This window comes from Rattus norvegicus, chromosome 7 (genome assembly GCF_036323735.1).
Source record: "Rattus norvegicus strain BN/NHsdMcwi chromosome 7, GRCr8, whole genome shotgun sequence".
NCBI classification, from domain to species: domain Eukaryota; kingdom Metazoa; phylum Chordata; class Mammalia; order Rodentia; family Muridae; genus Rattus; species Rattus norvegicus.
The window spans coordinates 81596103-81623853 of NC_086025.1; the positions used below are offsets into that span (position 1 = coordinate 81596103).

At 37.2% G+C, this 27751-nt stretch overlaps 1 protein-coding gene across 7 annotated transcripts in view; it reads right to left on the reverse strand.

The window, feature by feature from the left end:
* Positions 1-27751, reverse strand: part of Csmd3 (CUB and Sushi multiple domains 3) — a 1319129-nt gene that overhangs the window by 958762 nt on the left and 332616 nt on the right. For all 7 annotated transcript variants that reach the window (XR_010053386.1, XM_063264433.1, XM_063264432.1 and 4 more), the window contains exon 5: positions 655-862. Coding sequence is in view for 6 of the 7 variants with exons in the window: in XM_063264433.1 (XP_063120503.1) it covers positions 655-862 (208 nt within the window). In the remaining variant the exon portion in view is untranslated. The remainder of the gene's footprint in view (positions 1-654; positions 863-27751) is intronic.

Below are 27751 nucleotides of genomic sequence, written 5' to 3' on the forward strand. Positions count from 1 at the left end.
CTTGCAGATATTCCCATGTTCTGACACAAGTTTTCCATGACTTCGGAAGTTCTTTCAACTCCAGTGTTTTCCTGTGCCTTCACCCCACCATTGATTCCTTACTCTTCTTTCAGTTAAAAATAATCTCAGAGAGTATGTGCAAATTTGAAACAACATAAGCAAACACTTTATTACAGTATTTTATTCCACAAAAGCATATTTTAAAGACACAATGTTCATTAGACCATATCTTGAGTCTGTAAAGAAAAATTCCATCTTTAAACAAATTTGTCTTCAGTTACAACAAGCTAGGTTAGTGGCTTGTAAATGTAAACTGAAGCGAGTTCCTTCATGGACTACTAACTTAATTTAAAGGGAGGCCTAAGTTTGGATTACCATGGTGAAGAACAGCACTATAGGTAGCAAGAGGCACAGACTCGACTTCCTTGCCATGAAAATCCTTACTGATCCTGTGACACAAGTATTAAGGTAAAACTGACGGAGTCAAAGCCCATCAAAGTGTCTCCCAGCTCTGACAGTGCATCTTTATATGTTTGCAAAAGGATTAACAATCCCTCCAACACCCTTATCTTACAGCTCCACCAACAGCTTTGCGTTCCCTACTTTGCTTCAGACAATGGCATCAATACAAGTTTAATCGACTTATCCACTTACCAAATTGTAGGTGGTTCAGAACCTTCTATTTCTAGGTAATCATATTTTTCTTCCATTTGGAAATCAGTAAATATCAGGGAAATCGTGTCTCCTGGCTCTGCTACAATAGTCCATGTGCAGTCTGCATTGTTATGGTATTCATTAGGAAATCCCGGACTGGATATGATGCCACTGGATCCTCTCATTGTTCCCCCACAAGCATCTTCAGCTGTTAAAATCAATAAGAATGTATTAAAATCTAATTGTTAAGGCAAATCTTACTGAGTAAATTCAATATTTATATATTAAAATAACAATCCAAATATTGTGATACCCAATAAGTCTATGAGAAGTCTTTCTGCTTCATGTATAAATATGAACCACATATTGACAATTTACAAGTACTGTTTGAAATATAAATGAACATAAGTAGAAAAGAAGTACACTTCAAGATTAAAGCTCAGTATAATAAAATGCAGAACTTTTTCATGTTTATATTAAGAAGTCAGTAATGTTAAAAAACTCTGTTTCCTAAAGTTACCAAATGAGAAACATTTAATCATTTCACAAACTCTTGTTGATTGTGGAATGTCTTTACTTTTAATGTCTTCATTCATAAAGATATGATTGAAAAGATAATATAATATAATTTGCCAATGTAATATTTCAAATGCTACTGAACAATGCTGATAGGGACACAATTGAAATTAAGTTATGTATTACATACCCAGAATATTTTAATTAAATTATATACCTCATAAATTCCTAGGAATATAAATCCATAATTCAGTGAACATATTTTACAGTACACATGAATATATGCACGCATATACATATAAATATTCATCTATACACAGATGTACAATATATATAATTTTTCAGCAAAATTTAAACATTGAACTATATTTCTGATTTGTAAATAAAACTTCATAAAGATTCTATACTCACTGGTAGTGTAAAATATGAGAGTGTTTACATGAGCAACTGTGCTAATATGAGATTATAAGAGCAAAAATTGTTTTTATCTAAAGGAATTGAACTTAGAATATTTACCCATCATAACAGTGTTTAGGCAAATCAAGTTAATAGGTTACAAATTTGCTTGTGCAATAAACTACATCATGATTTATGTTGCTGCTTTGACCAACTCAGGGAATTCCTTTAATATAAGTCATTTGAGGAAATGATTGTTTCTATAATACCCAATTATAAGTTGATGAAATGGAGCATCCTCAGAACATCAATGAATATAGAAGAAAAATTGTTTTACTTAACTCCATAATGGACAGGGAGTCACATCTTGTTGTTAATGGGAACAACATCATTACTATCTTGTATGAATAAAATTGCATTGGCATTTTCTGCCTTGTTATACTGCATAAATAAATGAGTATTTAGCAGCATAATTTATAACCCAAAGCATAAATACATCTTACAAAAGACATGTTTCCCTTACCTCACAAACACTTGCTACACATTGATACATAGTTTTGTCATTATTTTATAGTGTCTCAAGTTTTTATGTGTTGTTGCTATTTTTAGAGATTATATTAAAATTACATAATATCGTCTTCACATTCTTTCCTCCAAAACTCCTCACACTCCCCTCAAATGAGAAAGAATTAGAGGTCTTGTCTTCTCCTTGTGCCATATTGCTCTACCTTTTCCTTATCAAAACATATATAAAAAATTAGGGAAACATATGCAACAAAAAGTATGGAAAAAAACTCCATGATTTTGAAAGGGGGCACGAATGAAGATATTAGAAGATTTGTGGAAGGGAAGGGGGAAGTGTAATTATAGTATAACCCACCCTCCAAAAACAAAAAAAGGGATTTTTCTTCAGAAACTCTAGATGGGCAGAAAATTGAATGCATATTTGTAAAATAGTTTATATAGAATGTAATACATCAGTCATGTATTTGAAGTATTTACTGCTATTTACTAAACACAAGGAGGAACAAGGAAAAAATGCAGCTGTAATACTGATCAAAAGTCACTACCAGCTTTGATCCCTTAGTTTAATCCATCTTGCAATAAGGTAAGCACAAATGAAATAAGAATGCTGTATCATATTTCTGTAAATAATTAGAGCAGTAGTAACAGTGGCAGTAATAATAGTAGTAGTGTTTTTCCTAATTTCCTGCTTGCTAAAGATAAACTATCTGTGTGCATTACAGTATATTAAATATTGAATCTCTGTATTTTCAAAAGATAAATTTGATATTTATAGCCATGTTGGAAAAATATTATCAAAGCAAATTAAAATAGTCTTGGGAGATTGTTACCAAGGTGGTAATGGCTCAATTTATTCTAACACCATTAGTCATAATTTTTAAAGTAGATTAAAATTTTATGTATGCAATATAATTTTACATGCATAAAAATATGCATGAGCCACAGGTGGGGAAACAAAATATTAAGTATCTCTTCAAAGTCTGTGCTATAGAATGTGGAGAAAATATCAATTCAGCCATTGGAATTAGCTAAAGAAATGAAGACTTTAAAGAAACAGAAAAACAAGACTATTTTTAATTTTGGATTTTTGGCTATTACAATTATCTGAAAAAAACTTTTCTAATTTTTATTAATTAAATTATGAAGTTTTTATTTGATACTACTATTATAATGTAAATCTGTTTTGAAAGAACACTTATTCCAATACTATTGAATGAAGTTTATGTTTGTGAATTATTTTGTTAGGAATAGGCAAATGGATGGAACTAGAAAATATCATCCTCAATGAGGTAACACAATCACAAAGAAAACCACACATGCTATGTGCTCACTAATAAGTGAATATTAGCCCCAAAGCTTGGAATATCCGGGATACAATCTACAGACCAAATGAAGCTCAAGAAGGATGACTAAAGTGTGGATGTGTCAGTCCTTCTTAGAAGGGGGAACAAAAATATTCATAGAGGAGATATAGAGACAAAATTTGGAGCAGAGACTGAAGAAATGGCCATTCAGAGCCTGCCCCACCTGGGGATCCAGCCCACATACATACAGCCACCAAATCCAGACAATATGGCTGATGCCCAGAAGTGCATGCTGGGAGCCTGATACAGCTCTCTTCTGAGAGACTCTGCCAGAGAATGACAAATACAGAGATAGATACTCGCAGCCAACCACTGAATTGAAAGTGGTAAAGGATTGAAGGAGCTGAAGGGGTTTTCAACCCCATAAGAACAACAATACCAACCAACCAGAGCTCCCAGGGGCTAAACCTCCATTCAAAGTGTACACATGGACAGACCCATGGCTCCAACTGCATATATAGCAGGGTATGGCCATGTTGGGCACCAATGGGAGGAGAATTCCTTGGTCCTCCCAAGGCTGGACCCCCCCCAGTGCAAGGGAATGTAGGGGCAGGGAGGCATGAAAGGGTGGGTCAATGGGTGGGCAGACACTCTCATTGAAGAAGGGGAATGGGGAATGGGATAGGGCATTTATGGATTAGAAACTGGGAAAAGGGATAACATCGAAAATGTAAATTTAAAAACTCCAACAAAAATGTTTAAAATAATTGAAAATCAAAATTAAAATATAAAATTAAAAAAAGAATATAAATCTCGATATGGCAAGCAGGATGCAAAGCACCTAAAATTAGTTACAATTTAAAAGAAAGGTATTCAATTTATTTCACTATATTTTTCTTGTGTGCTTTTACCTGAAATTAAATTTTTATTTGTTTTTAATCTCTACAACACCCATTTGATACTGAAAATTAGTGAACATTTTTTTTTCTTTTTCATGAGACCACGCAGTTCACTTAAGATAGGGCAAATCCTAGCTTCTCAGAAGCATTGCTATAAAGAAAAAAAAATCACTTCCAAAATCACCAGGAACAGTTGTGTGCAACACACCTTTTCAGATACCAGTTTCATACTGTGTTCTGCCCTGAGATGAGCTTCTTTTGAAATTGCTTAAAGTGGGTAATGGGTTACAGGAAATAGGACCGCTTGTTTCCAAAGAGAAATGAACTGAGGAATGAAGGAGACGCTGCAATTTCAGATCCTAAGCAAACAATTCAGTATCGGACTTAACATTGAGATACAGCTCTGTAAATCTCCTTTGCTAAGCCACAAACTCCCATTAGCAGTCAAGTGTAACTGATGTCTGGGAGTCTTTTCATTTCTCCCTATGATGGACACCTCTGTGGTGTTCTCTTAATTAGATTACCGAGGCATTGGCAATTATATACAGAAAATAGAGGCTGATTTTGTTATAATAGTACTTATAATTAATGACTTAGCTATATGAACCTTTTGTTTAAAGAGAAATCATTCATATAACAAGAAATTACAAAAAAACGACATTACCTACTGGATTGTTAGTTTTATATTCTATAATTTATAATAAACTATTTTACAACTTTTAAAAACCATAACTTTAAAACACTGAAGGCAAATTAAGTTTCACACAGTTTCCATTGTTCAATACTTCTATGAGTTAGGTTAATTTTTAATAACTAGATTATGAGCCATTGAGGTACAGATGTACACATTCCCCAGACAACCCTCTTAAAGCATGATCCATATTCATCAATCTCTTATTTTCTGCCTATTATAGCCTTGAAAAACTCCTAATGCTAAATATTGGAGATATAAGTATTTAAAATTGGGTTAGTATTTATAACAGCTACCTTTTCCTAGATTGTAGATTCTGCAAAGGTGAAGACAGACTGTCGAATTGTTGTTGTTTTTATTATTGTTGTTGTTATTGTTGTTGTTGTTGTTTTAAGATACTGTCATTTTAATAAGGGTGGAAAATAGCAGGGGAGTCTACTTGTATTTGTTGAGCAAAGTTTGTAATGATTTAAGACATGTAATTATATAAATTGATTACCACAATGTATCCCAGTTTCTGAGCTACCCATGTCACCGAGCTAAGCAAGAATTTCAAAAATCCATAGCTATTTAAAAATATGAACCTAAAAGTGCTTTGATGTTAGATTTATCGTCTCTAAAATTGTGAGCCCTAATGGTGTAAAATTAAAAATGGCACAAACAAAAAAATTAAAATGCTATGAAAACAAATTATAACATAACAACAGTAGCTGCAAATAATGTTCTAAGGAAACAGGGTAGCCTGCTATAACATGAGCATAGTAGTCATATACTGTTGTCACAAAAGACTTTGGCTGGTGATTAGTACGAAAAATAAGCAAGAAAATAAAACTGGCAGTGACCCACAGCTGAAGTATCTGCCGTAACTTCTTCCTGTCTCAGCTTCATATGGGTTTTAATTGGTGCTAGAGTTTGTAGAAGATAGAACTTTGATGATTGGGGATTTTTATTGAAACAGCTTATAAGTAATTCACTCACGGTAGGAAATTGTTTGCTGATGTAGCTGACAAAAAAATCATCCACATTCCTAAAACATTGGTTCAAAAATAGTTAACATGAAGGAAATCCTGTCTTTGGTCTGTCACTATCCATTATCTGAAGATGTGAATTTTCAGATAGTAACAACATTCTAAATGATGAGCCCTGGAGAATCAGAAGAATGTCCTCGTATCAAGAGTCACATGAGAGACATTTACCTCTCTGAGCTGATGAAGGTGTAGATCAGATTGTGGATTTCAATCTCTTCCTTTCTATCTGCTTAAAACATCACATAACAAAGACAATAGAAGAGAAGGAAAACTAAAATGCAGTATTGAAAACAATCAACCCTGTCTTGAAATAAACCATAAGGGGGTCATTCTGGGAAGGTCTCAGGAAGAAAGAAATAGAGCTGAAGATAAAGCCTCTATTTTGAAGAGTACGTATCCAGAGCAGGATGCTGGTAGAAATACGAAGAGCAAAGACCACCTCCATGAAATCTCATGGGATGAGGAGAAGAGTATTAGAAATCGAGTCATAATAGTAAATGCAAGATGGTCCTGACACACAAACAGACATGTATACTTTTACAATGAAGTAAAAGTACAAATTCCTAACAGATCAAGGACCTCAATGTAAAACTTGAAACACCAAAACTGCTAGAAGATTAGGCATCCCCATATATGATACAGGTATAGAAAAGTTCTTTCTGAGTAGGAATTCATTTGCACTAGAATTAAGGCCAAAATTGCCATGTGAGACTTCATAAAACTAGTAAGCTTTTTAAGAGTGATCCTAACAGAGTTCTCAAAAGAAGAAATAAAAATGATGAGGAGATATGTTAAAGATATTCAGCATCCCTAAAAATTATGGAAATGAAAATAAAAACAACCTCGAGACTCCATCTTACCCTAATCAATATGATAAATATCAACAGAATATCCAAAACAAATGAGTGGGGGTTTGGGGAAATGAAAAATTGGTGATGATGAGGATGATGATGATGGTGGTGGTGGTGAGGATAATGACGATGATGACGACGAAGATGACAACAGTGAGGATAATAATAAGCTAAGAAGAAATCTACTATTTGACTCAGGTTTAGCACTCCTGGAATATGCCCAATGGACTTGACACCCTTGTGCAGAGATGCTTCTTCAACCATGTTCATTGTTGTGCTATTCTCAGTAGATAGAAAATCAAAAGGATCTAAATGTTCTTAAACCCAAAAACATACGATGAAAATGTGGTGCATATAGCCTATGAATACTGTACAGCTGTAAAGAAAATGAAATCATGAGTATGCATACAGCATATCATATTGTGTGAGCTACAATTGAGAAGGACAAATGTCACATATTCTCTCACATTTGAGGTTTCTAGCTGCAAATCATCTGATGTCAGTATCTAACCTTGAGTAGATGCAAAATCCAGGGAAGTACAAAGGGGAAATCGGGTGTGTCAGGGTAGATAAAGGGAAAATTAACAGGACAACAGGGTATAAGTGATGTGATTAGGAGAACTGGAAAATGGGAGATTTTCATTAGGGAAATGGAGATAAATACAGAAAAATGAGGAAATAGATTAAAGCACCAATAAGGATAGATCGAAAATTTATAATCTCTAATATTATAATATGTATATGCAAATGTATGTATACAGTATAAAATAAAATTGTATCATTTGGTCTGACAATGCTCCCTTCTATGCTCCATAAAATCTCTACCAATAACTTCAACACCAAACATGAAAAGGCCTCTTTTGAGTTGTTGATCAGAATTCTCCAAGAACTTCCCAAACATTATAGGGTATTGCTGTTGTCCTTGGTTTTCTCTCAGGGGTAGGTTATTTCAGAAGAAGGTAAGTCTTGATGGATAAAGACACCAGGTACTGACACCCAAGATACAGAGGACCTGATATGGATACGATCTAAAAAGTTTCTCAGTGTAGGGTAATGTAGGGGTTGAGGGGGAGGGAAGAGGAGGTGGATGGAGACGGGAATACCCTCATAGCAGCCTTATTTATAATAGTCTGGAGCTGGAAAGAACCCAGATGCCCTTCAACAGAGGAATGGATACAGAAAATGTGGTACATCTACACAATGGAATACTACTCAGCTATCAAAAACAATGACATTATGAAATTCATAGGCAAATGGATGGAACTGGAAAATATCATCCTGAGTGAGGTAACCCAATCACAGAAAAACACACATAGTATGCACTCATTGATAAGTGGTTATTAGCCCAAATGCTCTAATTTTCCTAGATGCACAAAACACATGAAACTCAAGGATGAACAAAATGCGAATGCTTCACTCCTTCTTTAAAAGCGGAACAAGAATTCCCTTGGGAGGGGATAGAGAGGCAAAGTTTAGAACAGAGACTGAAGGAACGCCCATTCAGAGCCTGCCCCACATGTGGCTCATACATATACAGCCACCAAACTAGATAAGATGGATGAAGCAAAGAAGTGCAGGCTGACAGGAACCAGCTGTAGATCTCTCCTGAGAGACACAGCCAGAATATGGCAAGTACATAAGTGAATGCCAGTAGCAAACCACTGAACTGAGAATGGGACCCCCGTTGAAGGAATCAGAGAAAGGACTGAAAGAGCTTGAAGGGGCTTGAGACCCCATATGAAAAACAATGTCAACCAACTAGAGCTTCCAGGGACTAAGCCACTACCCAAAGACTATAAGACCCAAAGACTGACCCTGGGCTCCAACTGCATAGGTAGCAATGAATAGCTTAGTAAGGGCACAAGTGGAAGGGGAAGTTCTTGGTCCTGCCAAGATTGAACTCCCAGTAAACGGGATTGAAGGAGGGAGGGCAGTAATGGGGGGAGGATGGGGAGGGGAACACCCATATAGAAGGGGAGGGGGAGAAGTTAGGGGGACGTCGGCCTGGAAACTGGGAAAGGGAATAGCAATTGAACTGTAAATAAGAAATACACAATTTAATAAAGATTGAGGAAAAAAATGGAAATATATCAAAACTTTGATATATACTGCAAATTTATTTCTGTCAATCAAAAATGTTAAAAAATAAAAAAATAAAAATAAAAATAATGAAGATCACTACTATGTAGCTTTTATAAGGCTAGAAGATGACACGCATGTTCCTGGGAGAGAAAAGTACTCAGCACTCAGACACATCTGTAACCTTGGCAGGCTAGAGTAACCACTGCCTGGCAAGGTGTGCCCAGCGGTATTGCAGTGTATGAATGTTATGAATCAACCAACAATGTTTTACTGGAACTTGTTACTGTTGCTATTACTTGTGTTAAACAAAGTTCCTTCTAACTGTAGTGCCTCAGTTCCTCCTTCTAGATTCTTTCTTAATATACTTTTAAGAGTTAATATAAGTCATCATGCCTCTTGTTTTCTTGACAAATTATTTTTCATGTAAAATAATCTTTCTATCCATCTCTATAACAGTATCTTATCACATTTTCCTCAATCAAGCTATAATTATCTAGCAGTGTATTTATGTTATTTTTGTTGTTTTATCATTTAACATTGATGTATCAACACTATGGGGAACCAGAATATTGATGCCTAAGTATTAAAATAATAATGGTTTTATCTTAAGGCTCTAGAACAAAGTTAATATTTGATATATCTCTAAAGAATATATTATTTAAATATTTTTTTGGTTTCTCAACATGCTTATAAAATTTGAATGTCGCCAGAAGTTATACTTAAAAGTAAGTGTGGATGCTTCAGTCCTTCTTAGAAGGGGGAATGAAAATATTCATAGGAGGAAATACAGAGACAAAGTTTGTAGCAGACACTGAAGTAAAGGCCAGTCATAGACTGTCCCATGTGGGGGTGCAGCCCATATACATAGCACCACCAAACAGACAATATTGCTGATGCAAAGAAGTGCATGCTGATAGGAGCCTGATATAGCTGTCTCCTGAGAAGCTCTGCCAGAGCATGACAAATACAGAGGCTCATGCTCACAGCCAACCCTTGAACTGAGAACGGGGTCCACAGTGGAGGAGTTAAAGAAAGGATTGAAGGAGCTGAAATGGTTTGCAACCCCATAAGAACAATACCAAGCAACCAGAGCTCCCAGGAACTAAACCACCATCCAAAGAGACCCATGGCTCCAACTGCATGTGTAGCAGAGGATGGCCTTGTTGGGCACCAATGGAAGGAAAAGCTGTTGGTTCTGCCACGGCTGGACCCCAGTGTAGGGGAATGTCAGGACGGTGAGGCAGGAAGGGGTGAGTGGGCAACACCCTCATAGCAAGGGAAGGGAAGATGGGATGATGAGATCAGGGGTTTATGGATGGGAAACCAGGAAAGGGAAAGGGGATAACACTTGAAACATAAGTAATAAATATTCCAATTAAATAAAAGTGAGTGCCCTAGAACAATAAAATCTAGTATTTTTTATTAGTCACCTGAAACTTCTCTATTGGTTTCTGACTTTTCAAATCATCCTAATTTCATCGTGAAAGTTTATGGACTGCAGTTTTACCAGCAGTTTCTTAGTTACACATTTTTTGTCTTGTGGGTATTACAGGAATCTTATTTTTGTTGGTGCAAAGAGTTTCCTTTGAAGTGTTGACACAATTGACTTGTTACTCCCTCTGGCAAAATTGTCCCAGCAGGGGATGGAGATGGTACTGTCAGCCTCCAACATTTCATTTTTTCTTGCCATCTATACCAGTTAAATGACAGGTTCATTGCTGCTTCTTGTTTCTCATTTTCTGCTACAGAATAGAGTAGTAAGAAGATAATAGAGAGGGAGGAAACAAGTAGGAAATTCTTGTCCATGAGAGGCCCCATGAGAAACACCAAATATTAGGCAACTAACAAAATTTGAAGAATTCTACAGTGCCTGCTTGCTTAAATGTTGGTGTCTCCTCGGTCTGTTTCTGAAATTTGTGTTTTTAAGAATCAGTTTGTTTGGGGAACACTTTTATCCGGGTGAAATCCAGAAGAAATTATATTGCTACATTTGTGTACTAAAAGATGTTATTCCCTGTAATTAAACAAGATAATCAAAATGGCTAAAGATGCAGATTTCTCAAATGTGGATCAAGATACAATGTCTAGAATGTGTTTAAATAGCACCTTATATACTATAATTATGCAAAGTCTTCAGACATTGACTTAAGATGGAAAATGAGTGAGACCATCCAATTCAATGTAGAAATAGCTTTAAGAGAAAAGCAGAATAAAATAAGACAAACACCTTTCTTACTTCACAGGAAAGAAAACTGAGAGAAAGAACAGCTTAAAATTTTTTAAATGTATCAAATTAATAGTGTCAGGCCCAAGGAGTGGGGAAGTCTGGTGGAGTGGGGGGATCGGGGGAAATCCTCTTGGAGATGAGTGTGGGGGGAGAAGTGTGGGTTGTGGAAAAGTCAGAGGGTAGACACCAGAGAGGGATATAATCTGGACTGTAAAAAATATTAAATAAAATTAAAAGAAAAAAATTCAGATGTGCTTAAGTCAAGAACATAAAAATATGTATCAAATTAAAAGAACTTCATTTAAAGAATAACCAAAATCGAAGAGCACACTACAGCTAAGTATTTTAAAAGTGAGAAAGAATCAAGAAAAAGGCACATACCCAATAGGAAAAATGACAAACCCAAAAGAACATACAAAGTAATACATATAACCATGAACGTAGAGAAAATCGAACATCTTTTGTGATTTTTTTCCAAAGTTCCTTCTTACTAGATCAAAACCCACAATGCAGTAACTGCAAGTATTGTTGAAATTCTAGCCAAAGTGCTTCTGTTCTTTTCTTAGAATTATATATTACATTTCAAATGTGTTCCATTGGTAGATTATAGTAAAACCAGTGACTTAAGAACCTTCAATATTTCTTTTGATTTCTTCTATTATTGTAAATTTTGTGTTGGTAAATGGATACTAATGAAGATAAATTAAATCTTCATTCTTTTACTCAATAATTGACATATGATATTTAAAGCAGTACATGAGTAAAATACTCTTACTAATATTTTTAAATGAATTGAGAAAACACCCATCTAAAATTATAACATAGGCTGAAGTCCGTCTGTGAAACAGTTGCCTTGAAGTGAGGACCTGTGCTTTACTCCAGCACAATCATGTGAGAAGCCCGATATCCAGATATCTAGCTTGGGTTTGCAATCTCATTCCTGCAGGGTAGAGACAAGTGTACACTTGGGCTTCCCGGGCTATTGTATAGGAGCGCTCTAAACCAATAAGAGGACTTGCCTGAGAGCCTCAGCACAGTAAGCAAGCAGATAATGACTTAGAATCCAAACCACAACTCTCATCTGCTTTCCACATGCACACACACACATGTACCTGTCCAGGTGCCTTTACCTTCACAGACATGCATGTCCACATAAAGAGACAGCATTTATAAACCAGAATATATTTAAGATACACCCTACAAAGTGAGTTTAAGACAATAAGCCTATAGTGGATTCATTTGTTTGTAGTAAAGCTTCAAAATAAAGCAGAAACTATTTCATATGCTTAAGAATATTTAAATGCTAAGATTAAAAGATGGCAGTGTTATCAGTTTTCAGGAAGATGCCTATATCAACCTATTCAATGCCTAGGAACATCACGTAAAGGCAGTGTAGGGAAGTAAGAAGCAGAGGTGTGAAGCACAAAGATACCTCCTGCTATCTAATACCTACTGCAACCACGAATCACTGCCAAATACGGACAACTGTAAGAGTAGAACTTACAACATTTAACTCTGTGTGAGTGAAGAAACAATGAGTCCCCTACTATCCCTGAGAATGTCTAATGGAAATTAATACTTTCTGAGTATGTCATCATTTTAATCAGTGAGATAGCCACAAGTATGTCTAGGACCGCCTACCAGTGAATATGTTAACCACTTGAATGAATTTGCACGGGCCAGAAAGGAAGACTTACTAGGAAAAGGAAGGGTTTCTGTGAGAGAGGAAGAGGGATGGAAGAAGTTACTGGGTATAAAAGAACCTAAAATTCAATATATATATTTTTAAACTGTTAAATAAAGGATATGGAATTGTGCACAAAGAGACATAAAAACAATGCAGTCTTGAAAGCTCAGCATTGTGAACAGTGGCAAGATTATAGAGCCACCACGACAATGAACCTTCTTTCCCTCACCTCCACCTTTGCACAGTAGAGATTCATACCAAAACTTTCTGTATCCAAAACACATTTATCAAAAGCTGTAGCTGATCAGTGGCCCAGTTTTAAACTTTGGTTTGCCTGTGGTTCATGCAGGATGCTGCCACCCGGAATTTATCTGGGTCACCTTTTTGGATAGCATGTGCACAGGGAATGCAAACTTATCTTTATGGAGCCCAGAGCCAATTATACTAAGAAAGGAAACCCAAAGTCAAATGTAAATGGGTTCTGGAGAACCAGCCCTTGTGTATAATGTTTCCTGTTGGCATGATGAATGAAACTTTGGCTGTGCGGTCATGTTAAAAATGAACAGGGATAAAGAACACCCACAATTACATTTGGATTTTCAGAAGCAGCAATGCTGAAGTTTTTCTAAATGGTTAATTTTAGCATTCATCCAAATGTCAGTGAGCCAGTTAGTGAGGTGAAACTACACTTTAAATGATGTCCAAAGGCTTTTTTTATACAGTGTTAACATTTGCATAAAACCAGCCATTCTGTGCCTTATGTTTCCAAATCAATTTAGCTTTGTGTGCTAATATTTTACTAGAGCCCTGCAGATAAAGAGGCATGCAGGTCAGCCATGTGTGCCGCTTAATCCCCAAAGGAAGTCTTCACACTAACGGGCAAAAGATTGACACCAGACAAGATTAGCAAAAGAATTAGTTATGCACAATCGACTGTGTTAAATATTGCGAAGGGTGTGTGCATCTGCTAGTCTTGTACTTCAAGAAAAGCCTGTCTGGATGGAGTGTTAATACCTCTAGCATTTTACTGTGTGCATCTGAGTGTACTATTTTTTAATGTGATAGATTTATTAGATGTAACTAACATTGGCACAGTGCATGCTAGTAATAAGGCGAGCATGTAAGCATACAATGATCCTTGCTATTTAATCTCAGATTTAAAGAGAAAAACATGACAGTTAAGCCTCGGTCTCAATCTCGCAATATGTAGTTAAGTAGGTTTATAGTCTAACCTTGAAAATGATAGGTGGTACTGAAAAACCAAACCAAGCAAATGACAAGCAAAAACACTCATGTAGTAAATATTTTCTTTAAAATATTTATTATCTAAAATTGCTGATTTAAAAAAATAGCATAGATTTACTACTCAAGCTTATAGCTTCAGGCCAGGGAGAATTGCAGAAGGGACATCAAGGCCAGACCAATGTAGGCTGCATGGTGAGTGCTAGGCTTAATGTGGGTAGAGAAGACACGCTCTTCAGTAGCGTAGATTTTTATTATTATTATTATTATTATTATTATTATTATTATTATTATTATTATTAGTTTTAGCCAAAACTTTACAAAACTGTAGAGATAATTAAAGCTCTAGTTTGGAGGAAAAGGTGAAATTATTCAAAGTTTTAAAGAGCATTCTGACAAATACAGAGGAAGATACTTGCAGCCAACCACTGGACTGAGAACGGGGTCACCAGTGGAGTTAAAGGACTGAAGGAGCTGAAGGGGATTGCAAAACAACAATATCAACGAACCAGCCACCCCAGAGCTTCCAGGGACTATACTACCAACCAAAGAGTACACATAGAGCTACCAGTGGCTCCAGCAACATATGTAGCAGAGGATGGCCTTGTTGGGCGTCAAGGGGAGGAGAGGCCCTTGGTCCCGTGAAGACTCAATGCCCCAGTGAAGGCTCAATGCCCCAGTGTAGGGGAATGTCAAGGCAGGGTGGTGAGAGGGAGTAGGTGACAGGGTGAGGGAGCACTTTTATAGAAGCAGGGGGAGGGAGATGGGACAAGGAGTCTCTGAGGGGAAACCAGGGAAGGGAATAACATTTGAACTATAAATACATAAATTATCCAATTTCATAAAAACGCCACAATTACAGCCAGACTTTACATAGAGAGAAAGTCTAAATTGGAGATCTCCATTTGTTTGCTCAGGGAGCCCAGCAAATGAAGGGAGGAAAGATTGTAGGAGCCAAAGGGGACTGAGGATTTCAGGGGTACACCACCAGCTGAATCAACCAAGCAAGGCTCAGATGGGCTTAAAGAGACTGAAGCAGCAAGCCCAGAGTTTGCATGAGTGTAGATCGTGTCAGGTCCTCTGTGTGCATCTCAGAGCTGATAGCTTGGTGTTTCTGTGGGTGTCTCTGACTCCTTTCCTTGATCTTGGGAATATTTTTCTCTTATTGGGATGCCTTGTCTTATGGTAACTTATGTCATATTTCACTCATATCTTCTGGAAACTTTCTCTTTTATAAAGGGAAATGGAAAGAGACAATGGATCTGGGGAGAGAGGAGGTGTTGGGAGCTGTAAGAGAAGGAGAGAGGGAAACGTGTGATCAGGATATTATATAGGAGAAGAATTCATTTTCATTTTTTAAAAGAGGGTAAAATAAAGAAAAAAAGAAGTATAAGAAGTCACTGTCGTTATTACCTTTTCATATACCCCTAATGTCATCTGATATTTCAAATTTGAATCTGGTTATTTGATAATTTGTGCTACTATTAAAACATAATAAATGAACAAGTAATAAAAATATACGAAGAGAAACTAGTCGTTTTGTGCTTAGAACATCTCTTTCCCTTCTTAGATCCATGAGGAAGCAAATCATTCCAACAGAGATACTTATGCCAATTATGTGATTTCCTTCTTGAGACATCATTTCCTTCTCCACTTGAAATCTACAGGCACCAAACTAATTGCAGCATCCACTGGTTCTAGAAGCTTCATTGATTGAGTATATGCCAGTGTTAGACATTGTATTTTCACTTTGTAATTATAGTCTTACCCACATGCTATTTCACAATTTACAGATTTCTGCTATACCACAGGAAATTCTTTTTATAAAAAAAAAATCAAGATCCAGCTAAACTGTGTAACAATGCGTGATTTCCAATGCATTGTCTTACTCCAAAGACATCATCCATAGAGTCCCACGAATGTCTTTACTTTATCTGACATATGGTAATCAAGCCTAAACATGCAATTATAGTTGATAACCAGCTGTAGCAATTAAGGTTTCTGATGACATAATGATGCGACAACCTTCAGGTATTCCAGTCTAATCACACAAGTCCTCAAAAATGGAGGAAAGAAGGAAGAGATAGGGAGACAGAGGCAGAAAGATGCAACACTTTTTGCTAGGAAGATAAAAGAAAGGGGTGAAACCCTAAGAGACTGCAAGCAGCCTCTGGATTCCAGAAAAGGAAAGGGTAGAGTTTATTTACAACAGAACCCAGAAGGACTCCAGTCCTCTCAGCATCAAAACCACAGTGCACTGAGAACTGCACTAGTAGAGCACCTGCGCTACAAGCCATAAGGTACACTTTGCTGTTTTAAAACACTATGTCTGTGGTCACTTATAAAAGTGGCAATGTAAAGTTAATGAAAAAAGATTTTAGCAACAATTACTAATATCTGAGTAACTTTTAAATCTCAACATTGCTAACCAGTAGGGAGATCCGTCATGTCCCTTAGAGTTCATTGGTTCATAGCCCACACATAGACTTCTCGACCATCACTATAATTATTGAGGCAGATTGAGCCCTACTTAGTGAAGTTTCATTTTACTTATATAGGAAATACAAATGTATAGTTGAAGAATAATCACAAGTTTATAATTAGTAGTATTTATAGGTAGTAGCAAGTTTTATTTCTATGTAATATTATGTAAAAAGATCTTTAAGCATGTAGCTTCTTTATTAAATAAGCTTAATAAAATATTTACCATCAGATCAACATAGGCATAGATGACAGTTGTGTATTTTTATTTTATATTTTATGATAATGATTATTGTAATGATTGTATTAATAATATTTAATATCAAATTAATAAATATTCTGACAATTTGCTTGTGGGACAAACCTGGTCTTTGGCTGTTTATTATGAATAAAGCATTATTGGAATTTGGCCATATCTACTTATTATATGTTGTCTCTTGCTGTCTTTGAACTATGACTTGAAAAGTTTACAGATTTTACCTACTTTAAGTTTTACAAATATACAGTAGTTAACACCTGGATCTTTATCAAAATTTATCTGTCACTGAGTAAACTACAAAAAACAAATTGAACTTTATATATAGCTTTTAAGATACTAAAGTGAGGTGGTTCTCAGTGTTTCTACATATATATTCCTAAATGAATTATAAGTATAAATTAACTGTAAGGCATAGTATCGTGATTCGTTTCCTCCTCATTTTTCTGCCTACTCTCCAGAATAAAAGCTCCAATCCTGTGGTTCTTATCCCAAGTAAAAAGCATTTAGATGTAGTGCTGTGCTCTCTGGGTGGCTAGGAAAGGCTTTAGCCTGGATTATGCTGAAACTTTCACTCCCTGCTTTACTGGATAGAAACTTGACCTGGCTTGCCTAGAATCCCAATCTGCCTCTTACACCAAATCCATTTTGATAAGAATGTACAAAAGCATCTCCATACTTAAATGTACCCACATCACCTTACTCTTTTGAGAGTCTGCCTTGTGAGCAATTTCACTGCCTTTTCATGGAGGCAACAGTCTAGGCTGGACAGTCTATTCGTGTGTAACAAACATGTCAGAATCTCACCCTTGAGGAAAAATACGAAGTAAAACTGGATTAGCATTAACACCTCTCTTTCTTTTCTGTGCTTCTGTAACAATATGAAGTGGCCCTTATTTTCCTACATAGGCATGTGTTAGTTTCCTATTTACATTCATAGTATAAAAATGAAATTTGTAAACTGAAACAAATTTGTAAAAACATAATAGTAAGTAATGCAATAATGGGTAAGGCTGATGTATAAACGCATCCTCCCACGTCATCTTTTATTTGTCAAGTTGGGATTCACATATGAGAATCATCACAAAGCAAGAAAAGTATTCACTTTAAATTCTTTATAGAATAAGACACACAGGAACAAATATTTCTTTTATTACTATAAGAATGATTTATTCTTAGAACTCACTGTAGAGTAACAAAAATATTTATAATAATTTTCAAGACCATTCCTTATCACATCCTTCAGGTATTTGTTGAATAAAGCAACCAGACTGGTTTCACCATGGTGATCATGGTAATTAATTCTCTCCTGAGAATCTTTTATTTCTCCATTAATGCCACTTTACCTTCAATGGGATGTTTAATAAAAGAGAGATTAAGTCTCAGAAGTCAATGGAAGACAATAGACTTCAAACGTGTCTTGTAACACATAGCCAGCAGTGACCAGCAAGGGTGATATCCATTACCATTGTTGAGGAGTTTAATGAGCCCACCTGCTTGAACAGCGACCATGTCCCATCAGGACATTGTCTTATTTGCCATCTCTTGTTTCTCTTTGCACCTTTACACTCCCGTGCTATTTCTCCTTTCTCACCCCTGGAGATAGCAGATACCTCTGTTAGAACTGTTTTCATGGCAGTTATTTTATGACTCTACAATAATTTACATTTCTAAAATACACATTTTATAATACTGTTATCTTTAAAGGTGTTTGGTAGATAGGTCAAAACTGTTTTCTCCCTATAGTTCAGACGTTTCTTACTTTCCTATAACTTCTAACTTTATCATCTACTCATGCATGAGTCATACTTAGTGTCTAATCCTCAGGGATCATCAGACAGGAAGAGACCACAGATGACATGAGCAACAGATAGTGGAAGGGTGTGGCAAAATATTTACTTGACAGGGCACATCTGCTGCACACATGGATTGATAGCAGCTCTGACAGCATGCACAAAAACTATACAAGATCAAACCTGCAGAATCTTAGCATAAAGCCAGGAAGCAGTCATGAAGTCCCTCACCTAGCAGCAGAACTATTGTCCATTGATGGCTTCTGGGATAGGAAGAGTCAGGGTATGAGGCTCCTAAGGGACTACCCATGTTCTAGTAGATGTTTTGTGCTCACACACATACTGGCATCACAGAGTGAATGCAATGTGTTTGAAAGAAAGATCACATAGGACTAGAGAGATGGTTCAGCAATTAAAAGCACTTGGCTACTCTTTGAATGTGCCTAGGTTTCATACCCAAAGATCCTCACAGTGATTGAGAACCATCTGTAACCTCCAGTTTCAGAAAAGACAATTCTCTCTTCTGGCCTCTGAGGGCACCAAGCATACATGCAATATATACATGCACATTCACGAAAGATACTTAATCACATAAAGTAAAATTAAATACACATAAAAGAATTTTAAAAGAGAAGTTGAATTCACAGGTAATGTGGCAGGGGTGGAACAGATAGAAGAATTAATTGTTTCATGAATCCTATCATTTGGAGGGGAAAATGAATGCTTGGTCTCACACCTAAGTGAGGAAATAGGGGTTGATCTAATTAAACCACATATAAATGTATAAAGTTTTTTAAAAAATAATATTAAACACTTATTTCTGTAGAAATAATATTTATTTGGTTTGATTTTAGTATTTTTGCCTTTTATTGTTTGCTTGTTTGTGATTTCTTTTCATGGTGATGATAAGTATTGAATTAAGTGACTCACATGTCATAAGCAAGAGCTCTAATACTGTACCCCAAATTTCTTTGAAATTATTGAAATATGTCATTGAAATGATTAACATATATTGTTCAAGTAAAGAGTTTGGATTTGTGATAAAATGAGTATCATAAAGATAAATTTAGCATCAAATGTCTTTAATTGATCATATTTTATAAAAGAATTTTACATAAAAGAATTGAGCAGAGGTTGGGAGGGAAGGCACACAGAGAAAGAGGGAAAGAGCAAGTCAGAGAGGAGACCAGGACTCTATGGCACTTGAAGACCCACCAAAACGTGAAATTATGCTAGGTCTTATAAAAATCCTTTAAGCTAAATTAAAAAAAGAAATCTGTTTTGCCATGAAGATGGAGACATTAAACATTAGTTTGGCAAGAAAGTTTGGAGCCCTCACCTCCCTTGAAACCACATTCCTCAAGACTCAGATTCAGAAGAGGGAGTGGGAAGATTCACAATCCAGAGATGATGTATGCTTCTGAGAAAATGGTGTCTTCTAGACAGAATGGGTACACATGAACTCACAAAGACTGTGGCAGAAGTCACAAGACCTACATAGGTTCAAGTCAGAAGGGATCCTAACTTCAAGGGGGAAAATAGACACAGGAATTTATTTCTAAGAAATGATTTGCAATGAAAACTTTTTGAAAAAGGGAAAGTTGCTTATTGACAATCAAGTCTCCCTGGGTATGTTAATTGTATTTAGGGTTAGGCCCTATGCATAGAAGTAGTTGGCCAGTACACACACACACACACACACACACACACACACACACACACACACACACAAGAGGAGGAGAGAAGAGGGGGGAGGAAAAGAAATCTAAATGATATTTTTGTTTTATCCTAGTTTTGGCATTCTTAGTCTTAGGTTTTCAACTGTTTTTATATTCTTTTTTATAGTGTTATGTGTTTTATTAATTAATTAATTAATTTTGGTTTTGTTTAAGATCAAAATTTGAGTTGGAAGAGAGGATATCTGGAAGTAGTCATATAAGGTAAAAAGCATAATCAAAATATATTGTATAACATGTTTTTCAATGATAAAATAGAAAAATAGCCATTTCACTATAGGAGAAAACATGTACAAGATGAGAATTTGATACAGAAAAGAAAAATCGAATAAAATAATGATAGCAATTATTTGGTTCAACTTAAACAATATAGGAAATATTTAGAAACTGGAGATGTTCGAATGACTAAAAGAGGTGGCTTGTTAATCAGCATTTTAAGATTAGTTCAGAGAGCCCCTGGGCAGCACCCCACGAGCGAACCTGAGCCTCGGGACCACAGGTAAGACCAAAATTTCTGCTGCACGAAAGCTGCCTGGTGAGCTTGGGACACACGGAAGCAGAATTTCTCTAGGACCGGGCACGTTCTGTATTTAGCGGAAGTCCCACACCCGCGGATCCTGGCCCGCAGCAGCTCTCTGCTCCCAGACACGGTGAGAGAGAGACCCAACCGCCTGGTCAGGTGGGCACTCCTGAGGCTGCAGAGCGGAAGAGACCACCAACACTGCTCACCCCTGCCCACATCCCTGGCCCAAGAGGAAACTGTATAAGGCCTCTGGGCTCCCATGGGGGAGGGCCCAGGAGCGGCAGGACCCCTGCGCCTGAGACACCGCCGGAACCTGAAAGAAACAGACCGGATAAACAATTCTCTGCACCCAAATCCCGTGGGAGGGAGAGCTAAACCTTCAGAGAGGCAGACAAGCCTGGGAAACCAGAAGAGACTGCTCCCTGCACACACATCTCAGACGCCAGAGGAAAAAGCCAAAGACCATCTGGAACCCTGGTGCACTGAAGCTCCCAGAAGGGGCGGCACAGGTCTTCCTGGTTGCTGCCGCTGCAGAGAGCCCCTGGGCAGCACCCCACGAGTGAACCTGAGCCTCGGGACCACAGGTAAGACCAAAATTTCTGCTGCACGAAAGCTGCCTGGTGAACTCAAGACACAGGCCCACAGGAACAGCTGAAGACCTGTAGAGAGGAAAAACTACACGCCCGAAAGCAGAACACTCTGTCCCCATAACTGACTGAAAGAGAGGAAAACAGGTCTACAGCACTCCTGACACACAGGCTTATAGGACAGTCTAGCCACTGTCAGAAATAGCAGAACAAAGTAACACTAGAGATAATCTGATGGCGAGAGGCAAGCGCAGGAACCCAAGCAACAGAAACCAAGACTACATGGCATCATCGGAGCCCAATTCTCCCACCAAAGCAAACACGGAATATCCAAACACACCAGAAAAGCAAGATCTAGTTTCAAAATCATATTTGATCATGATGCTGGAGGACTTCAAGAAAGACATGAACACACTTAGGGAAGCACAGGAAAACATTAATAAACAAGTAAAAGCCTACAGAGAGGAATCGCAAAAATCCCTGAAAGAATTCCAGGAAAACACAAACAAACAGTTGAAGGAATTAAAAATGGAAATAGAAGCAATCAAGAAAGAACACATGGAAACAACCCTGGATATAGAAAACCAAAAGAAGAGACAAGGAGCTGTAGATACAAGCTTCACCAACAGAATACAAGAGATGGAAGAGAGAATCTCAGGAGCAGAAGATTCCATAGAAATCATTGACTCAACTGTCAAAGATAATGTAAAGCGGAAAAAGCTACTGGTCCAAAACATACAGGAAATCCAGGACTCAATGAGAAGATCAAACCTAAGGATAATAGGTATAGAAGAGAGTGAAGACTCCCAGCTCAAAGGACCAGTAAATATCTTCAACAAAATCATAGAAGAAAACTTCCCTAACCTAAAAAAAGAGATACCCATAGACATACAAGAAGCCTACAGAACTCCAAATAGATTGGACCAGAAAAGAAACACCTCCTGTCACATAATTGTCAAAACACCAAATGCACAAAATAAAGAAAGAATATTAAAAGCAGTAAGGGAAAAAGGTCAAGTAACATATAAAGGGAGACCTATCAGAATCACACCAGACTTCTCGCCAGAAACTATGAAGGCCAGAAGATCCTGGACTGATGTTATACAGACCCTAAGAGAACACAAATGCCAGCCCAGGTTACTGTATCCAGCAAAACTCTCCATTAACATTGATGGAGAAACCAAGATATTCCATGACAAAACCAAATTTACACAATATCTTTCTACAAATCCAGCACTACAAAGGATAATAAATGGTAAAGCCCAACATAAGGAGGCAAGCTATACCCTAGAAGAAGCAAGAAACTAATCATCTTGGCAACAAAACAAAGAGAATGAAAGCACACAAACATAACCTCACATCCAAATATGAATATAAAGGGAAACAATAATCACTATTCCTTAATATCTCTCAATATCAATGGCCTCAACTCCCCAATAAAAAGACATAGATTAACAAACTGGATACGCAACGAGGACCCTGCATTCTGCTGCCTACAGGAAACACACCTCAGAGACAAAGACAGAGACTACCTCAGAGTGAAAGGCTGGAAAACAACTTTCCAAGCAAATGGTCAGAAGAAGCAAGCTGGAGTAGCCATTCTAATATCAAATAAAATCAATTTCCAACTAAAAGTCATCAAAGAAGATAAGGAAGGACACTTCATATTCATCAAAGGAAAAATCCACCAAGATGAACTCTCAATCCTAAATATCTATGCCCCAAATACAAGGGCACCTACATACGTAAAAGAAACCTTACTAAAGCTCAAAACACACATTGCACCTCACACAATAATAGTGGGAGATTTCAACACCCCACTCTCATCAATGGACAGATCATGGAAACAGAAATTAAACAGTGATGTCGACAGACTAAGAGAAGTCATGAGCCAAATGGACTTAACGGATATTTATAGAACATTCTATCCTAAAGCAAAAGGATATACCTTCTTCTCAGCTCCTCATGGTACTTTCTCCAAAATTGACCATATAATTGGTCAAAAAACGGGCCTCAACAGGTACAGAAAGATAGAAATAATCCCATGTGTGCTATCGGACCACCACGGCCTAAAACTGGTCTTCAATAACAATAAGGGAAGAATGCCCACATATACGTGGAAATTGAACAATGCTCTACTCAATGATAACCTGGTCAAGGAAGAAATAAAGAAAGAAATTAAAAACTTTTTAGAATTTAATGAAAATGAAGATACAACATACTCAAACTTATGGGACACAATGAAAGCTGTGCTAAGAGGAAAACTCATAGCGCTGAGTGCCTGCAGAAAGAAACAGGAAAGAGCATATGTCAGCAGCTTGACAGCACACCTAAAAGCTCTAGAACAAAAAGAAGCAAATACACCCAGGAGGAGTAGAAGGCAGGAAATAATCAAACTCAGAGCTGAAATCAACCAAGTAGAAACAAAAAGGACCATAGAAAGAATCAACAGAACCAAAAGTTGGTTCTTTGAGAAAATCAACAAGATAGATAAACCCTTAGCCAGACTAACGAGAGGACACAGAGAGTGCGTCCAAATTAACAATATCAGAAATGAAAAGGGAGACATAACTACAGATTCAGAGGAAATTAAAAAAATCATCAGATCTTACTATAAAAACCTATATTCAACAAAATTTGAAAATCTTCAGGAAATGGACACTTTCCTAGACAGATACCAGGTATCGAAGTTAAATCAGGAACAGATAAACCAGTTAAACAACCCCATAACTCCTAAGGAAATAGAAGCAGTCATTAAAGGTCTCCCAACCAAAAAGAGCCCAGGTCCAGACGGGTTTAGTGCAGAATTCTATCAAACCTTCATAGAAGACCTCATACCAATATTATCCAAACTATTCCACAAAATTGAAACAGATGGAGCACTACCGAATTCCTTCTACGAAGCCACAATTACTCTTATACCTAAACCACACAAAGACACAACAAAGAAAGAGAACTTCAGACCAATTTCCCTTATGAATATCGACGCAAAAATACTCAATAAAATTCTGGCAAACCGAATTCAAGAGCACATCAAAACAATCATCCACCATGATCAAGTAGGCTTCATCCCAGGCATGCAGGGATGGTTTAATATACGGAAAACCATCAACATGATCCATTATATAAACAAACTGAAAGAACAGAACCACATGATCATTTCATTAGAGGCTGAGAAAGCATTTGACAAAATTCAACACCCCTTCATGATAAAAGTCCTGGAAAGAATAGGAACTCAAGGCCCATACCTAAACATAGTAAAAGCCATATACAGCAAACCAGTTGCTAACATTAAACTAAATGGAGAGAAACTTGAAGCAATCCCACTAAAATCAGGGACTAGACAAGGCTGCCCACTCTCTCCCTACTTATTCAATATAGTTCTTGAAGTTCTAGCCAGAGCAATCAGACAACAAAAGGAGATCAAGAGGATACAGATCGGAAAAGAAGAGGTCAAAATATCACTATTTGCAGATGACATGATAGTATATTTAAGTGATCCCAAAAGTTCCACCAGAGAACTACTAAAGCTGATAAACAACTTCAGCAAAGTGGCTGGGTATAAAATTAACTCAAATAAATCAGTTGCCTTCCTCTATACAAAAGAGAAACAAGCCGAGAAAGAAATTAGGGAAACGACACCCTTCATAATAGACCCAAATAATATAAAGTACCTCGGTGTGACTTTAACCAAGCAAGTAAAAGATCTGTACAATAAGAACTTCAAGACACTGAGGAAAGAAATTGAAGAAGACCTCAGAAGATGGAAAGATCTCCATGCTCATGGATTGGCAGGATTAATATAGTAAAAATGGCCATTTTACCAAAAGCAATCTACAGATTCAATGCAATCCCCATCAAAATACCAATCCAATTCTTCAAAGAGTTAGACAGAACAATTTGCAAATTCATCTGGAATAACAAAAAACCCAGGATAGCTAAAGCTATCCTCAACAATAAAAGGACTTCAGGGGGAATCACTATCCCTGAACTCAAGCAGTATTACAGAGCAATAGTGATAAAAACTGCATGGTATTGGTACAGAGACAGACAGATAGACCAATGGAATAGAATTGAAGACCCAGAAATGAACCCACACACATATGGTCACTTGATTTTTGACAAAGGAGCCAAAACCATCCAATGGAAAAAAGATAGCATTTTCAGCAAATGGTGCTGGTTCAACTGGAGGGCAACATGTAGAAGAATGCAGATCGATCCATGCTTATCACCCTGTACAAACCTTAAGTCCAAGTGGATCAAGGACCTCCACATCAAACCAGACACACTCAAACTAATAGAAGAAAACCTAGGGAAGCATCTGGAACACATGGGGACTGGAAAAAATTTCCTGAACAAAACACCAATGGCTTATGCTCTAAGATCAAGAATCGACAAATGGGATCTCATAAAACTGCAAAGCTTCTGTAAGGCAAAGGACACTGTGGTTAGGACAAAACGGCAACCAACAGATTGGGAAAAGATCTTTACCAATCCTACAACAGATAGAGTCCTTATATCCAAAATATACAAAGAACTCAAGAAGTTAGACCGCAGGGAAACAAATAACCCTATTAAAAAATGGGGTTCAGAGCTAAACAAAGAATTCACAGCTGAGGAATGCCGAATGGCTGAGAAACACCTAAAGAAATGTTCAACATCTTTAGTCATAAGGGAAATGCAAATCAAAACAACCCTGAGATTTCACCTCACACCAGTGCGATTGGCTAAGATCAAAAACTCAGGTGACAGCAGACGCTGGCGAGGATGTGGAGAAAGAGGAACACTCCTCCATTGTTGGTGGGGTTGCAGACTGGTAAAACCATTCTGGAAATCAGTCTGGAGGTTCCTCAGAAAATTGGACATTGAACTGCCTGAGGACCCAGCTATACCTCTCTTGGGCATATACCCAAAAGATGCCTCAACATATAAAAGAGACACGTGCTCCACTATGTTCATCGCAGCCTTATTTATAATAGCCAGAAAATGGAAAGAACCCAGATGCCCTTCAACAGAGGAGTGGATACAGAAAATGTGGTACATCTACACAATGGAATATTACTCAGCTATCAAAAACAACGAGTTTATGAAATTCGTAGGCAAATGGTTGGAACTGGAAAATATCATCCTGAGTGAGCTAACCCAATCACAGAAAGACATACATGGTATGCACTCATTGATAAGTGGCTATTAGCCCAAATGCTTGAATTACCCTAGATCCCTAGAACAAACGAAACTCAAGACGGATGATCAAAATGTGAATGCTTCACTCCTTCTTTAAATGAGGAAAAAGAATACCCTTGGCAGGGAAGGGAGAGGCAAAGATTAAAACAGAGACTGAAGGAACACCCATTCAGAGCCTGCCCCACATGTGGCCCATACATATACAGCCACCCAATTAGACAAGATGGATGAAGCAAAGAAGTGCAGACCGACAGGAGCCGGATGTAGATCGCTCCTGAGAGACACAGCCAGAATACAGCAAATACAGAGGCGAATGCCAGCAGCAAACCACTGAACTGAGAATAGGTCCCCTATTGAAGGAATCAGAGAAAGAACTGGAAAAGCTTGAAGGGGCTCGAGACCCCAAAAGTACAACAATGCCAAGCAACCAGAGCTTCCAGGGACTAAGCCACTACCCAAAGACTATACATGGACTGACCCTGGACTCTGACCCCATAGGTAGCAATGAATATCCTAGTAAGAGCACCAGTGGAAGGGGAAGCCCTGGGTCCTGCTAAGACTGAACCCCCAGTGAACTAGACTATGGGGGGAGGGCGGCAATGGGGGGAGGGTTGGGAGGGGAACACCCATAAGGAAGGGGAGGGGGGAGGGGGATGTTTGCCGGGAAACCGGGAAAGGGAATAACACTCGAAATGTATATAAGAAATACTCAAGTTAATAAAAAAAAAATTAAAAAAAAAAGATTAGTTCATTATGATGGTTTGTATGAAAGTAAGTATGTGAGGACGTACTGTAAACAAATCAAGAAGAAATATTTAGATTAATTAATTAACTAATTAATTAATTAAACAGATTCAGTATTGACTTATGGTTTTGGTTATTTCTATTATGTACATTGACAGACCAAAGCATGGATGTATTACATAATCTCTTCAAATGTATCAAGATTTTTCACAGCACTCATCAAATCTGTGTGTCAATACATTTACTTCACTAGTTCAGATAACAATAAGTCTAGGTTTTACATCCATGAATATAGGTCCTGAATTTCATACTATGAAAAACAGAATTAGGTTTAGATAAATGTCT